At 47.0% G+C, this 14048-nt stretch overlaps 4 protein-coding genes across 5 annotated transcripts; 2 read left to right on the top strand and 2 right to left on the bottom strand.

Moving 5' to 3' along the window:
• Positions 1–3096: 3096 nt before the first annotated feature.
• On the top strand, positions 3097–6889 carry LOC135941741 (carboxylesterase 1E-like). Its single transcript, XM_065487428.1, has 12 exons — positions 3097–3731; positions 3867–4048; positions 4108–4296; positions 4357–4501; positions 4568–4753; positions 4811–5001; positions 5070–5247; positions 5911–6003; positions 6058–6161; positions 6217–6367; positions 6425–6545; positions 6674–6889. Exons 1-12 carry the CDS (start codon positions 3719–3721, stop codon positions 6843–6845), a joined length of 1725 nt encoding a protein of 574 aa, XP_065343500.1. The 5' UTR covers positions 3097–3718; the 3' UTR covers positions 6846–6889.
• Gas41 (YEATS domain-containing protein 4 Gas41) lies at positions 6872–8394 on the bottom strand. The gene is made up of 3 exons (XM_065487437.1): positions 8317–8394; positions 7398–7833; positions 6872–7176 (listed from the first exon to the last, which is right to left on the bottom strand). The coding sequence occupies exons 2-3, from the start codon at positions 7830–7832 to the stop codon at positions 6919–6921; spliced, it is 693 nt and encodes a 230-aa protein (XP_065343509.1). The 5' UTR covers position 7833; positions 8317–8394; the 3' UTR covers positions 6872–6918.
• A 251-nt stretch (positions 8395–8645) lies between these two features.
• LOC135942317 (replication protein A 32 kDa subunit-like) lies at positions 8646–10316 on the top strand. Its single transcript, XM_065488360.1, has 7 exons — positions 8646–8805; positions 9191–9258; positions 9314–9412; positions 9467–9574; positions 9628–9930; positions 9986–10071; positions 10134–10316. The coding sequence occupies exons 1-7, from the start codon at positions 8781–8783 to the stop codon at positions 10213–10215; spliced, it is 771 nt and encodes a 256-aa protein (XP_065344432.1). The 5' UTR covers positions 8646–8780; the 3' UTR covers positions 10216–10316.
• A 781-nt stretch (positions 10317–11097) lies between these two features.
• On the bottom strand, positions 11098–13974 carry LOC135941743 (multiple coagulation factor deficiency protein 2 homolog). 2 transcript variants are annotated; one of them, XM_065487436.1, is made up of 4 exons: positions 13700–13974; positions 13262–13566; positions 12866–13014; positions 11098–11423 (listed from the first exon to the last, which is right to left on the bottom strand). In XM_065487436.1, exons 1-4 carry the CDS (start codon positions 13796–13798, stop codon positions 11272–11274), a joined length of 705 nt encoding a protein of 234 aa, XP_065343508.1. In that variant the 5' UTR covers positions 13799–13974; the 3' UTR covers positions 11098–11271. The 2 variants fall into 2 exon arrangements, with proteins under 2 accessions (XP_065343508.1, XP_065343507.1); XM_065487435.1 differs by having other exon boundaries at positions 11280–11838.
• Positions 13975–14048: the final 74 nt, after the last annotated feature.

The following is a 14048-nucleotide window of genomic DNA, read 5'->3' on the forward strand; positions in this document are numbered from 1 at the left end:
GCGTCTCGCGTAACGGGTAGGGCGTTACGCATAACGGCTAGGGCGTTACGCATAACGGGCGGGAGGGCATTACGCGTCTCGCGTAACGGGTAGGGCGTTACGCATAACGGGGAGGGCGTTACGTTACTCGCGTAACGGCTAGGGCGTTACGCATAACGGGGAGGGCGTTACGTTACTCGCGTAACGGCTAGGGCGTTACGCATAACGGGTAGGGCGTTACGCGTCTCGCGTAACGGGTAGGGCGTTACGCATAACGGGGAGGGCGTTACGTTACTCGCGTAACGGCTAGGGCGTTACGCATAACGGGGAGGGCGTTACGTTACTCGCGTAACGGCTAGGGCGTTACGCATAACGGGTAGGGCGTTACGCGTCTCGCGTAACGGGTAGGGCGTTACGCATAACGGGGAGGGCGTTACGCATAACGGGGAGGGCGTTACGCGTCTAGCGTAACGGGAAGGGCGTTACGCATAACGGGGAGGGCGTTACGTTACTCGCGTAACGGCTAGGGCGTTACGCATAACGGGTAGGGCGTTACGCGTCTCGCGTAACGGGTAGGGCGTTACGCATAACGGCTAGGGCGTTACGCATAACGGGCGGGAGGGCATTACGCGTCTCGCGTAACGGGTAGGGCGTTACGCATAACGTGGAGGGCGTTACGTTACTCGCGTAACGGCTAGGGCGTTACGCATAACGGGGAGGGCGTTACGTTACTCGCGTAACGGCTAGAGCGTTACGCATAACGGGGAGGGCGTTACGCGTCTCGCGTAACGGGTAGGGCGTTACGCATAACGGGGAGGGCGTTACGCGTCTAGCGTAGCGGCTAGGGCGTTACGCATAACGGGGAGGGCGTTACGTTACTCGCGTAACGGCTAGTGCGTTACGCATAACGGGGAGGGCGTTACGCGTCTCGCGTAACGGGTAGGGCGTTACGCATAACGGGGAGGGCGTCCTGCGGGACGGGTGGGGCGTCCCGCAGTCACGCGGGACGGGAAGAGCGTCCCGCAGGACGGCAAGGGCGTCCCGCAGGCACGCGGGACGGGTAGGGCGTCCTGCGGGACGGGTGGGGCGTACTGCAGTCACGCGGGACGGGTAGGGCGTCCTGCGGGATGGGAATGGCGTCCCGCAGTCACGCGGGACGGGAAGAGCGTCCCGCAGGACGGCAAGGGCGTCCCGCAGGCACGCGGGACGGGTAGGGCGTCCCGCAGTCACGCGCGACGGGTAGGGCGTCACGCGGGACGGGTATGGCGTCCCGCAGTCACGCGGGACGGGTAGGGCGTCCCGCAGGACGGGTATGGCGTCCCGCAGTCACGCGGGACGGGTAGGGCGTCCCGCAGGACGGCAAGGGCGTCCCGCAGGCACGCGGGACGGGTAGGGCGTCCTGCGGGACGGGTGGGGCGTCCCGCAGTCACGCGGGACGGGTAGGGCGTCCCGCAGTCACGCGGGACGGGTAGGGCGTCCCGCAGGACGGGTGGGGCGTCCCGCAGGCACGCGGGACGGGTAGGGCGTCCTGCGGGACGGGTGGGGCGTCCCGCAGTCACGCGGGACGGGTAGGGCGTCCTGCGGGATGGGAATGGCGTCCCGCAGTCACGCGGGACGGGTAGGGCGTCCCGAAGGACGGCAAGGGCGTCCCGCAGGCACGCGGGACGGGTAGGGCGTCCTGCGGGATGGGAATGGCGTCCCGCAGTCACGCGGGACGGGAAGAGCGTCCCGCAGGACGGCAAGGGCGTCCCGCAGGCACGCGGGACGGGTAGGGCGTCCTGCGGGACGGGTGGGGTGTCCCGCAGTCACGCGGGACGGGTGGGGCGTCCTGCGGGACGGGTGGGGCGTCCCGCAGTCACGCGCGACGGGTATGGCGTCACGCGGGACGGGTATGGCGTCCCGCAGTCACGCGGGACGGGTAGGGCGTCCTGCGGGACGGGTGGGGCGTCTCGCAGTCACGCGCGACGGGTATGGCGTCACGCGGGACGGGTATGGCATCCCGCAGTCACGCGGGACGGGTAGGGCGTCCCGCAGGATGGCAAGGGCGTCCCGCAGGCACGCGGGACGGGTAGGGCGTCCTGCGGGACGGGTGGGGCGTCCCGCAGTCACGCGGGACGGGTAGGGTTTCCCGCAGTCACGCGGGACGGGTAGGGCGTCCCGCAGGACGGCAAAGGCGTCCCGCAGGCACGCGGGACGGGTAGGTCGTCCTGCGGGACGGGTGGGGCGTCCCGCAGTCACGCGGGACGGGTAGGGCGTCCTGCGGGATGGGAATGGCGTCCCGCAGTCACGCGGGACGGGTAGGGCGTCCCGCAGGACGGCAAGGGCGTCCCGCAGGCACGCGGGACGGGTAGGGCGTCCTGCAGGACGGCAAGGGCGTCCCGCAGTCACGCGGGACAAGTAGGGCGTCACGCGGGACGGGTGGGCCGTCCCGCAGTCACGCGGGACGGGTAGGGCGTCCTGCGGGATGGGAATGGCGTCCCGCAGTCACGCGGGATGGGTAGGGCGTCCCGCGGGATGGGAATGGCGTCCCGCAGTCACACGGGACGGGTAGGGCGTCCCGCAGGACGGCAAGGGCGTCCCGCAGGCACGCGGGATGGGTAAGGCGTCCTGTTGGACGGGTAGGGCGTCCTGCGGGACGGGTAGGGTGTCGCGCAGGACGGGTTAGGCGTCTGCGGGACGGGTAAGGTTTCCCGTGGGACGGGTTTGGCGTCCTGTGGGACGGGTATGGTTTCCTGCGGGACGGGTAGGGCGTCGCGCAGGACGGGTAAGGCGTCGCGCGAACGGGTAAGGCGTCTGCGGGACGGGTAAGGCGTCCCGTGGGACGGGTTTGGCGTCCTGCGGGACGGGTAAGGCGTCCTGTGGGACGGGTATGGTTTCCTGCGGGACGGGTAGGGCGTCGCGCAGGACGGGTAAGGCGTCGCGCGGGACGGGTAGGGCGTCCCGTGGGATGGCTAGGGCGCCCCGCGTGATGCTTAGGGCGTCCCGCGGGACGGCTAGGGCGTTGTGCAGGACGGGTAGGGTTTCCCGCAGGACGGGTTGGGCGTCCCGCGGGACGGGTAGGGCGTAGCGCAGGACGGCTAGGGCGTCCCGCGTGAGTAGAAATAATTAAATTTAAGCCTTGCCAAAAGAAAACTATTTTGTTCTAATACATTAAAAATAAATTGCGGTTTTGCGTTAATTGTGCATTGTGCGGTTACCGCAACTGCGGTTTTGGTCAAGACCGATGCGGTTGTGGTGCGGTTGTGGTTTTTAATTTAAAAAAATGCGGTTACCATGGTAATGAAAATTGACACCGCACAGTGCTCTACCAGGAAACCTCCCAGTCGAATTCGAAGAGCGGATACTGCAGTCGAGTTGCACGCGTTCCCCAGAGTTTATATATATATAATATGAAGCGTGCTCCATTTGGTAATCAGAGATAATTTTATTTTTCAACAAAAAGGTCATAGTGTCCGAGATGTGCTTTGGTTCAAGTGAGAGCTGCTGTCCAGGTGTTCTCTGGGTCCACATCTCAGCATAGTTATAATAAGATAACATATAAAATTACACTGTTTTGCTTTGTCAGAACTTTTTATCAGATGAATTTCCCTGTCAACTTTAGTGGAAAACATAGATTTGCCCGTATTATGGTGTGGCCTTCTGAACCTATCTCGAGATAAGAACAAAATGCATTTGGTTCGTAATCAAACGAGCCCTCTCCCCATTTTAAGCGAGTTAGGCAGTCAGGACAGCCGCAAAGATGAAAAACCTCGGTGAGTATCATATATAATATTGTGTTATTTTACTCTGAAAGACTTTGTAAGGAAAAATAAATAAACATAAAAACGACAAAAATGTATAATAGTAGATTTTGCTTAAAAATGCAGGTTAATTTTGTTCCCTTTTAGCGTGGCTTTCGTTTATCCTGGTATTGGCTCATGGGACTCATGGCCAGGGACCCCAGGTCACCTTGCCCGGCCTGGGCACCATGGAGGGCTTCATTGGCAACTCTTTCATTAGCGATAGGCCCTTCAACCACTTCAGGGGAGTGCCTTTCGCACAGCCGCCCATTGAGAGTCTGAGATTCCAGGTCAATTTTCAATAACTATAAGCCAGTCCTTGAATCCCTGACAATTTAATTCTAAATAGGCCCCCCAACCGGTTCAACCTTGGTCTGGTGTTTTGGATACCCACACCAGTTTTGGACACAGGTGCCCTCAGGTTGGAATTGCCGGGTTTGACTCTTGGCACACCGAGGTTGAAAACTTGGTGTATGGTACCAGGGCGGAAAATGAGACCGGAGAGGATTGTCTATATCTTCAAGTTTACTCGCCAAATGTAATTATTATTAAATATTCCATTTATTATATCGTGCCTGTGCTAATTTTAAATTCCCAGTTGGACCCTGCAGCCAATTTGCCTGTGATTGTTTTCTTCCACGGAGGAGCATTCGCCACAGGCTCATCTAGACTTTACGGAGGAAGTAAATTCATGGACCACGACGTCGTGCTCGTCGTGCCTCACTACAGACTCGGACCTCTTGGTAAAAAATTGAAAGCATGATTTTGTAAGAGTGCTTGATGATGAATTCTCTTTTTCTTAATTCAAGGTTTCTTTTCTCTGCACACGGATGAAATTCCCGGCAACGCTGGCATGCTTGACCAAGTGGAAGCACTCAGGTGGGTGCAGAGCTACATCTCGTTCTTTGGAGGAGACCCGAACAAAGTGACCATCATGGGCGAGAGCGCCGGCGGAGCCAGTACCTCTCTGCTCAACCTCAGTCCCCTCTCTTCCAGTAATTTTCATTTATTTCCCATTCAACTAGAAATACTAATAAATAATTCGCGTGCAGATTTGTTCCAACAGTACATTTCGCAGAGTGGCACGGCACAAGCCAGCTGGGTAATCGACACGGAACCCATCCGCGCCGTGCAGGAAATCGCTACCATCGCCGGCTGCCCCAGCACCGAGACCACTGCCCTCACTGAATGCCTCAAAACCATCGACTTCCAGGTCTTAAACGATGCCCAAATGGTATTCGTGGTACGTATATATATGACAAGCTTGTCTGACTACAAACGAGTTTAAATTTTACAAAAATTAAAAATCAGGCTGCAGAGCAAAAGGCAGGCCGAACCGGATTTGCGGGTAGCTCTCCCGTCGTGCAAACTGCTGGAGCTGTCCGATTTTTGGAACAATTGCCAATTGACATCTACGAGTCTGGCAACTACATTGGAAAGCCTGCTATTTTTGGCGCTAACAAACACGAGGGAACGCTTGTGTATCATTGTAAGTCAAATAAAATATTAGAGCGAAATAAGTCACGGGTCGCAGCACGGGTTGGAGGCGTCAAAATCATTTTCGCGGGTTTTAGGGGATGTTTTTCGGCCAATTTTGGGAATTAAAAACGTTGAAGTGTGTATTGAACTCCTCTCGTCAAGCCCGATCGAATACACGCCTAATTTGAGGTCATCGATGAAGGCCAAAGGTCACCAAGGGTCATTTAAGAAAATTTCAGGGTGTTTTTTGGGATTTTTAAAAACCGGAGAAATCTGGAACGCCCCACAAATTTAGTATCAGGGTCCGCGTGTGAGCGTGTGTGAAAATTTCAAGGTGGTGTTTGGCTTCCTTTTCAAATTCTGGATTTTTTTTATAATTTTTGCAAATGTTGTAAGCGCCAAATCTCTGGTTCTAAGAGTGAGAAATGCAAAAACTGCACACCTTTTGACTTGGCTTGACTTCCCCTAGTGAGTAGAATGGTTTTTAAAGTGCCGTAATTTCATCCCTCAAGAAATTTGAATATTTGACACCGGTGTTTTAAGCTCAGGACGATTTAAAACATATTTGAATGGGTGAGACGCATTGGACGTTTTAAAAAACTATCTTGAAACCACCGAAACAGTCCTGCAACCCGTGATTTTCACTTTTTAATTTAAAAATCGCGTTTTTCAGACTTGTACAGAGGATTCCTCGAGGCAAACGGCTTGCTGGAAGACACGCAATACATGAAGAGAGGCATTACCAGACTTTTCATGAGCTACTTTGGTATGAAAGACTGTAATACTCGTGTATTTCTTTTCTTATTTTATTTTTAAATAGACATCAAAGATCAAGGAGACACCTTAGCTATTGCTATCGAGGACACATACTTTGGCAGGCAAAATATGGGAGACTTTGCCGCGATGACACCCGGCGTGATCGATGTAATTATAAATTTAATTCGAAAAAACCCGTATTTTTGCTAATGGAAATATTTAGTTCACCGCGAACATGTTCATCAAAGGAGCCGTCTACGGACTGGCCGAGTTCAACGCAGCCAAGGGCTCACCAACCTATCTGTACTCTTTCCACTATGACGGAAGCCGCTCTTTGTTCCCATTCTACGCACAAAACTCTCCAATTCCAGGAGGTCAGGATTGAATAAATTAATAACGTCCATTTTCCATGAAATTAAGATTGTTTTTAGGAGTTTGCCACGCAAATGAGCTTATTCTGCAATTCACGATGCCGTCCTTCACCACAAACGATCAAGATAAAGTGATTTCAAACCAGATTGTGAGCTTGTGGGCAAACTTTGCTACCTACGGGTAAGTCAACAAGTGTTTGTTAACGTTGTTAAGGGTTGAGTTATCTCACAAATGCTGTTTCCAATGACTTTGAAGTTGAGATTAGCGAGTCAAGCCTCCAGTAAGCGTTATCTATTATCTGTTGTCAGAAACCCTACACCCGAGTCCAGCCCAGTTGAGGGAATCCCCACGTGGCCATCGTGGACGGCCGATGACGGCTCTTACTTGGTTATCAACATTACCTCCTCGATCCTTCAAGATTACACAAGAAACGACTATTTCGTCTCCATCAACGAAAACTTCCCCTACTCTTGGCCTTAGGCTGTTTTTTTTACATAAAATAAACATTTAGAATATAAAGCCTATTTTTAATTCGTTCACTCAAATTACACACTCACACTGCAGTCAACGTCGAAGAAGAAGGAGACTGCTGCAAACTTGCAATATCCGCTTTGATTTTGATGACCGCATCTTTGTAGAGTGTCACTTTCTCCTTCACATTGTTGATTTCCCTCTTGACCTCTTCTTTGGCATACAGAATTCTCTGCAAACCCTTTTCTTTCCTCTCTTCAAAGTCTGTGTCGTGTTTCCAAGTGCCCATGGTCAACTGGTGCGGCGTGGTCAGCAGAGTGTGCATCAGGGCCGTGGGATCCTACCCAACAAATAATTAAATTTTGACAATTAAATCAATCCTAGGCAAACTTTCTGTTTGCTTCTGCGATTAGGATTTAAATTTAAAAAAAACTGTTTAGAATTCAATTTTAGAACTGTGCCCTAAAGTATTAAACAAAATTTATAAAAACTGTCTATTTTACAGGGGCTTTTTGAAAAGGGTTAATTTTTTTTCAGCTGGGATTGGAATATTATTATTACCTGGAAAACAATCTCTTCGTAATACTCAGAAACGACGGATTTCTTGGCTAGCATCACCTCAGGTCCAGTTTGGAACAGTTTGAGGATGTGGTAGAGGGTGACAGGCCTCTCATTCGGATCGTGGAAGTGAATTTTGATCGTGATCTCGAACTCTCCCCAGCCAGTTTCTGTGATTTCGTAGGGTGGCCGCGTGACAACTCTGCTGGGGTTGGGGTAGCTTTCGTGCAACTTGAAAAGCACCTTCTTGATGTACGTGGACATGTCTTCATTTGCGTACGGCTTCACGTACACCGTCCACTGGTGCGTGTGGCCATCCTCTTCGCGCTTCTTTCCAAAGTACCGGGCGAAGTTGCCGTAGACGATAGGCTTCACAATAGTCACACCTTTGTTGCGACCTCCTGAGTCAGGACCGTATTCACTCACAGTTGCAGCCATTCTGCAAAACGAAATTAGGCTATGTACAGTTAATCTCTTCAATTTGTAACGATATCAGGACCGAGGAACAGTTGAATTTAAGATTTTTCGCTTGATTTCGATACCTCTAATCGCGATCTAACCAATAGTGGGTGTGAAATATAAGGAAAAATTCAATAAATTGATAAATAAATCATGATTTTACAGTAGGGAGACAAGGCTTGATTAGCATGCAAACGTTTGAGCCGATTTTCTCAAAAATTTAAACGGAAATCTGGGAAATTTTAGTTTTTTCATCCTCATGTATGATTGTATCTGTAACGGTAACCAGGACTTTTTACACATTTTGAGAATGTAGAGACAAGAAGACATCATCTAATTTTTTTGAAGCTGATCAGAAAATCCGACCACCCAATATTTGAGGCCAGATATTTTTTTTCTAAAAATAATTAATTTTACAAGTCAAGTGGGGTCAAGTTCTCATGTAAATTTCTAATTTATGTACCTAAGAAATTCCTAAAATCTACTAAATCCGAGCAGACTAGCAGACCTGCAGGGAAGCAGGAAAAGTGGACAAGCCCCTTTCTTGGATTTTGTAAACAAACTTGGAAAGCAATTGTGCCAACCTAAATTTATTAAGTCCAAATTATTTAAAACAAATTTTTCTAATCTTGAATTTAAAAGTGTAAAATTTTTCATTAGAATTAGACAATTTTAGTGATAATTCATTGAAACTTCCGCATACAAAGTTGGTTTAATTTTTTTATAAAGCAGCAAGATAGCTTTAAGTTGCCACGCCTATTAAGTTCCCGCCGATTCCTCAGCCTGCCGCCGTGCTGCCTGTGCCTGTGCCTGTCAAAATAGCAAAATTGATAACACAATTAATGTGCTCTCCTGAATTTTGACAGAGAAAAGTCAAAATTCTTGCTCTTACTTTCAAATCAACGTGTTTGATTGAAGTCTCCGAGGATGGCCTTCAACAAAGGAATGCATGGTAAATGTCAAATGTCTTATGTAAATCATTGATGTGGCGATGTGCTGATAGTCGGCGAATGGGGAATTCTTCACTAAAATTTTGCTTGTGTAAAATCGGAAAAAAAATAATGCCAAATTATTGTAATGGGCCAAAGGTCTATTGCTTTGCCAAGAAGAATCGCAGACAGCATTGGTGTAGGCTTCTAGCAAAGCTGTCCCCGATACGACCATGACGTCCGCTGCGAATTTGTGTGTAAAAATAATCTCACTAAAAAACCCTCATTAGCAAGGCAAAAAAACTATCACCAAGTACATTATTATGCAGTAGTTGTCCCCCTACATGAATTAAACTAAATGTCAATTTAATTAAAAGAACAGTAATATTAATTTATCATTTTAACCAGACAGCCAAACAGCGGCGGGATTCTTCGATGAATCGATGACCTCGCCAACCGTAGATAAAAAGAGAGATGTAAGTTGATTAACTCGATTAATTTATGTGCTAACCTAATTTAAAATCTGCTCAGGGTCCTAAACGAGATCAGTCTATTGGCAACGTCACAATCCAGCAAATCTTGGCTTGCGATGGAGATAGTTTTACAATTGGAAGTATGGAAATTACTTTGGTGAGGTCTGAATGATTTAAAACCGTGTTGGATAACTAACTGGACAGTTTACAGGTCAAAGTTTTGGCTCGAGTGAAACAAATCACCGTGTCTGCTGTCAAGACTGAATATTTGCTTGAAGACGAAACGGGTTCCATGGTCGGTGTTCAATGGAGAGACGGAGTACGTCCAAAGGTTCAAGAAAAAAGAACAAAAATAAAACATTTTAATCTCAGGACAGCGGAAATGATGAAGAAGTCACTTCCCCCGTGGTCGAGAACTCGCTGTGCATGGTGGTAGGGTCGATCCGCGAGGTCGAAAGCAAGAAGAACCTTCTTGTGCTCAACATCTGCGCCGTGGACAACCCCAGCTTGGTCACGCAGCATTTGCTCTCCATCATACACACGAAACTGAGCGCAGCGGTCATGGAAGGGAACGCCGTGGCGCCCATGGATGTAGCAGCTGCTCCTGTGAACGGCCACGCCAACGGCATGCCGGCCCCAACCACTAAGAACGAGATCATTGCCCAATTCATCAAAGTAAGAGTATTTGATAGAACGTTAATTTCTGATGACCAATTTGATGCGTGTGCAGAGAGCTGGAGCCGGCATCGAAGTTGGTGTCGACAGAAAACAAATCGTGCAGGAATACTCAAAACAATACACCGTTAAAGAAATAGAGTAAGCATATTCTGAAAGCGCGTAACTTGATATATATTATGCTCATGTCCATTTTGTTTCAGTGAGGCTCTAGCATACCTCTGCGATGAAGGCCAGCTCTACACTACAAGTGATGATTCCCACTACAAATCTGCAGATGATTAATCCATCTTTTCTTCTATTGTCATTCATTATTTAACTTCCACTGGTACATATTTTCAACAATTTTTGTTTTCACAATAAATAAGATAAATATTCAAAATGAATTTGAGCTGCTTAGATTTATAAATCATTCTGAAATTTTGAATCCCTTCTTGAATCGCGATGTTTACTAAAAATTCGGTACATAGGTTTCCTGTTGAATGTCAACTCGTTTTTTCGTGTTTAGACACTCAGGGTCACGTCAGGATCTGACCCTGAAGGTTTGAATTGGCCTTATGTGGTCCCATCTCTGTGAATTGGACACAGAAAGGTGTGTTTTATCAATGAAACTTGGTGAACTTGTGCTAAATAGAGCGTATCCCAAGACAGAAACAAGAATTCCTAATTTTTAATGGAATTCCAGCAGGTCAAGAAAATATATATTTCAGGAACAGGACAAGACAGGAATTGATTACAAAATAGTTAAAATCTTGGCCCAAATTAATCTCATTAATATCAGAAAAACTCATTAGGAGACAGTGTCAAAATTATATTTTAATGCTTGTACGACATTTACTTTCTTTCATGTGGCTAAATGTTCAGCCTAAAAAGTGTCCACATCCACAATGTTCCTCAAAACTTTTTTTTATATTTATAACCATAACCGTAGGAAGAACTGACAATTTTGTTAGATGGATTTATTTAAAAAAAATAAATAAATTAGGAAAAACAGGAATATGCGAATGGAACTGCAGAATCGACATCTTGACCCTGAATCTACTAAAGAAAAATCAAATTTTCCGGAAAAGGTCATGGACAGGACTTTTTTGTAAATTTTAAAATTGTTCCGGATCAAAAATAAGGTAGATTGGCGAAAATTTCAAGCTCACCCGAATCAAAAGCATATTTTTAAGACAAATTTATTTTTATTAACAAGTTATAATTTACTTTTGGGTTCAACAAAAATCTCCTTAACTGAAATTACAAATCGGAATGCAGACGAAAGTTGTGTATGGAAAGAATGCATCAAACACTGAGTAAGGGAAGCTCTGATTTTTTGTTTGTAGGGATTGCAAACGTTTAGAGGGCACCTCCCAAACTCCTTGTGTACTCGGCGTAAGTCAGAAATCCGTCGTTGTCTTTGTCCGAGGCTTGCAGCATCATATCCAGTGCAGCTTGCAAATCATCATCGGTAAAGGTCGACATGGCGTTTAAGTGATCAGAGTGAGCAACTGGAAGTGAATTGTTTTAAAAATAAAAATGTACTACAACAATAGCCACGGATGGACAACATAACAGTGAACAAAAATATATCTATTTGGGAGGTGTCAGGGTAGATGGATCAGATCTGTGGCGGCACAGGATGAATTTTTCGATCAGACTTTCCACAACTAGCGACTTTCAGATCACGTATTGAAACACATTTTCGCAGTCAACAAGACACAGTTTAAGCTTTGACTTGGGTGGTCGCGGATGCTTTGTGTTGCGCCTGCACGAATTCTGGATAGTCGATGTATCCGTCGCGGTTCGAGTCGTCCATGGACAAGATCGGGTCGATCAGGTTGATCAGTTCTTGGTCATCGAAGATTTTCTGCGCCTGCTCAGGCGGCGGCGGCACACCTGGTGACTCGTGTTGATGACCCTGTTCTGTACGGGCAAAATCAGACGTCACAAAAGCTCTCAGCAGCAAACAAATTACATTATTTGTAATAACAAAATATAATCAGTAATAAAAGGAATGTTATCTCAAAATTTGTTACCTTCCTCTTCAACTTTCACATATTGCAAAGGAGGATCGCCTGGTTAATTTTTCAAGATTAGATTTTGTAAGCGGAACGCAAACGCAAAGGTTTCAGTTAGAGATTTGCGTTGATTGGCAGAATATTTTATACTTTAGAGTAAAAAATGTAATTGATCAGCCGCCTTGATGCTTAAAAACCACTGCTAAATGACGGGTTGTGATTTAAAGGCGTTTTTTTAAATCGTTTGACTGTTTTTAGACCGTTTCTCCGTGCAGAATAGACGGATTTATGAGTTTTTGTTTTAGCTAAATTATATAAGCATGTTTTTACAGTTAAATCTCAGCATTTTTATGAGAAAAATCAATGACGTCTTCCGTTTTTGTCCAAATTTAAAGATATTAATTTGTCTTTTTCTTAAAGGGAAATGTAACAAATATCGTCTTAAAAAACATTTGAAACAAATACAAGCTTACACTGAACAATTGTAGGCATGAAAAAGGTGAGATTTTCTTGCTAGTACTTTAGGAATAATTACAAATTTAGGAGTAGCATTTTCTTTGCCGGAATTTAACCAAGATGGAGATGAAGAAAACTGTTTTAATAGGTCTAAATAGTTTTGAACCAAAACAAGGACGTTTCTGACTGAAAATAATTTTTTCTTAACGCAAAGCAAAAATAAGCACGTAACCAGAGATTTTTAAAAGCCGAATAATGAGGATTTAGGCAGTTTAAAATAAGTCAATGGTCTAATTTCACAGCTGGTCAATGTCTTAAATTTTCCAACCAATCAACGCAAATAGCTAATTTAAAATGCAAAATTTCTGAGTGTTTTATTTTTACGTTAGTTTAAGTGCCCTCCACCTAAATGCAGTCGATAAACACACAACACAAACAGAAAAAAATCAGCTTTTAAAATAGACACAAAAATTTACCATGCCAATGAATTAGAGATTTGATGAGTTCACAGCCGTCCAATTTGTTATTGTTGTCAGCGTCGTGCATTTTGAAATAGTGAAACTGCAGTTCTTGTTCGCTCATGTTGTTCGTGTCAACCGGTACGTGGAGGTGCTCTTTCAAGTGCCTGAAAAATTAAACAGTTGTAATTATTTTTCTCCTACAATGTGCAAGAGTCAAAAGAGGGCTTTTTCTATGATTAAACTTTAAATTTGCCTGTTATACATTTTTTTACGAAATAAAATAGGATTTCAAGCACAGAAACAGTCGTCAGGCACTTTACTTAAAGATTTGCAGCCAATTTTGGATTTAGGCATAGGCAAAAAGGATTTTCTTGACTTTTGAAGAATTTTATACTGGGACGTTAATCATACTCTTTCTCCTGCGCCATGTGAGCGACATTGAGGATCTGTTGTGGAGCGGCGGCGTGGTGCACCGGCACCTGAGGCTGTCCGTACTGGTGTTGCTGCTGGGCGACCGGCACCTGGTGCTGCTGCACTGGTACCTGGTGTTGCACCGGCACCTGCTGCGGCATCTGCTGGTGATGTTGGACGGGAACTTGTTGCTGCGGCACGTGGTGTTGAGGGTGGTGCTGCGGCACCGGCACCTGCTGCTGCTGGTGCACAGGCACTTGCTGGTACTGCGGCGGCGGCGGCGGCTGCTGGTGATACTGAGGTTGCTGCAATTTATTTAATTTTAATTTCAAGCCAGTACAATATTGAAATTTTGTCTGAGAATTTCAATCTTCTCAAAACGCAGTTGAAGGAAGGACGAATTAATTATTTTCTGATTTTTGACAGATTTCATTATACCTGGTACTGCTGTGGTGGAACTCCAGGTGCCACCCGGCCTTGCTGGGCGGAAAGGCCCACCAGGCCGACCAGCAAATAGAGCACCGCAATTTGTTTCATGCCTTCTTTCCCGTGTTCACCAGAACGCGAAAGGGTCTCTCCCTGGGACTAAAGGGCTGTTTTCAAAACAATTCTTGTTGGAGTAGTTGTTGGGCTGCGGGCTGGTTGAGTGGTTGGCTGGGCCACGTGAATACACTCCGATTGGCTGAAACTGCACTCGATTTGTGTTGCACAGCCAGCTGGCTCCGGGTCTGGCAGGAGTAGGGGTATCACTGCTATCGACTGTGTCTCCCACCATGCCATTTTCCCC

The sequence above is a fragment of the Cloeon dipterum genome, chromosome 4 (genome assembly GCF_949628265.1).
Source record: "Cloeon dipterum chromosome 4, ieCloDipt1.1, whole genome shotgun sequence".
NCBI lineage: Eukaryota > Metazoa > Arthropoda > Insecta > Ephemeroptera > Baetidae > Cloeon > Cloeon dipterum.

Excerpts from the sequence above, each read along its gene's own strand:
- LOC135941741 (XM_065487428.1), top strand. Across the intron at positions 4,297-4,356 it reads TTCAAGTTTACTCGCCAAAT|TTGGACCCTGCAGCCAATTT; the intron begins GTAATTATTATT and ends TTAAATTCCCAG. Across the intron at positions 6,546-6,673 it reads GCAAACTTTGCTACCTACGG|AAACCCTACACCCGAGTCCA; the intron begins GTAAGTCAACAA and ends ATCTGTTGTCAG.
- Gas41 (XM_065487437.1), bottom strand. The coding sequence starts at position 7,832 with ATGGCTGCAACTGTGAGTGAATACGGTCCTGACTCAGGAGGTCGCAAC. Across the intron at positions 7,177-7,397 it reads ACGAAGAGATTGTTTTCCAG|GATCCCACGGCCCTGATGCA; the intron begins GTAATAATAATA and ends TTTGTTGGGTAG.
- LOC135942317 (XM_065488360.1), top strand. The coding sequence starts at position 8,781 with ATGGCCTTCAACAAAGGAATGCATG. Across the intron at positions 9,259-9,313 it reads CCGTAGATAAAAAGAGAGAT|GGTCCTAAACGAGATCAGTC; the intron begins GTAAGTTGATTA and ends AAATCTGCTCAG. Across the intron at positions 9,931-9,985 it reads TCATTGCCCAATTCATCAAA|AGAGCTGGAGCCGGCATCGA; the intron begins GTAAGAGTATTT and ends ATGCGTGTGCAG.
- LOC135941743 (XM_065487435.1), bottom strand. The coding sequence starts at position 13,798 with ATGAAACAAATTGCGGTGCTCTATTTGCTGGTCGGCCTGGTGGGCCTT. Across the intron at positions 13,567-13,699 it reads TTCCACCACAGCAGTACCAG|CAACCTCAGTATCACCAGCA; the intron begins GTATAATGAAAT and ends AATAAATTGCAG. Across the intron at positions 13,015-13,261 it reads CACATGGCGCAGGAGAAAGA|GCACTTGAAAGAGCACCTCC; the intron begins GTATGATTAACG and ends TTAATTTTTCAG.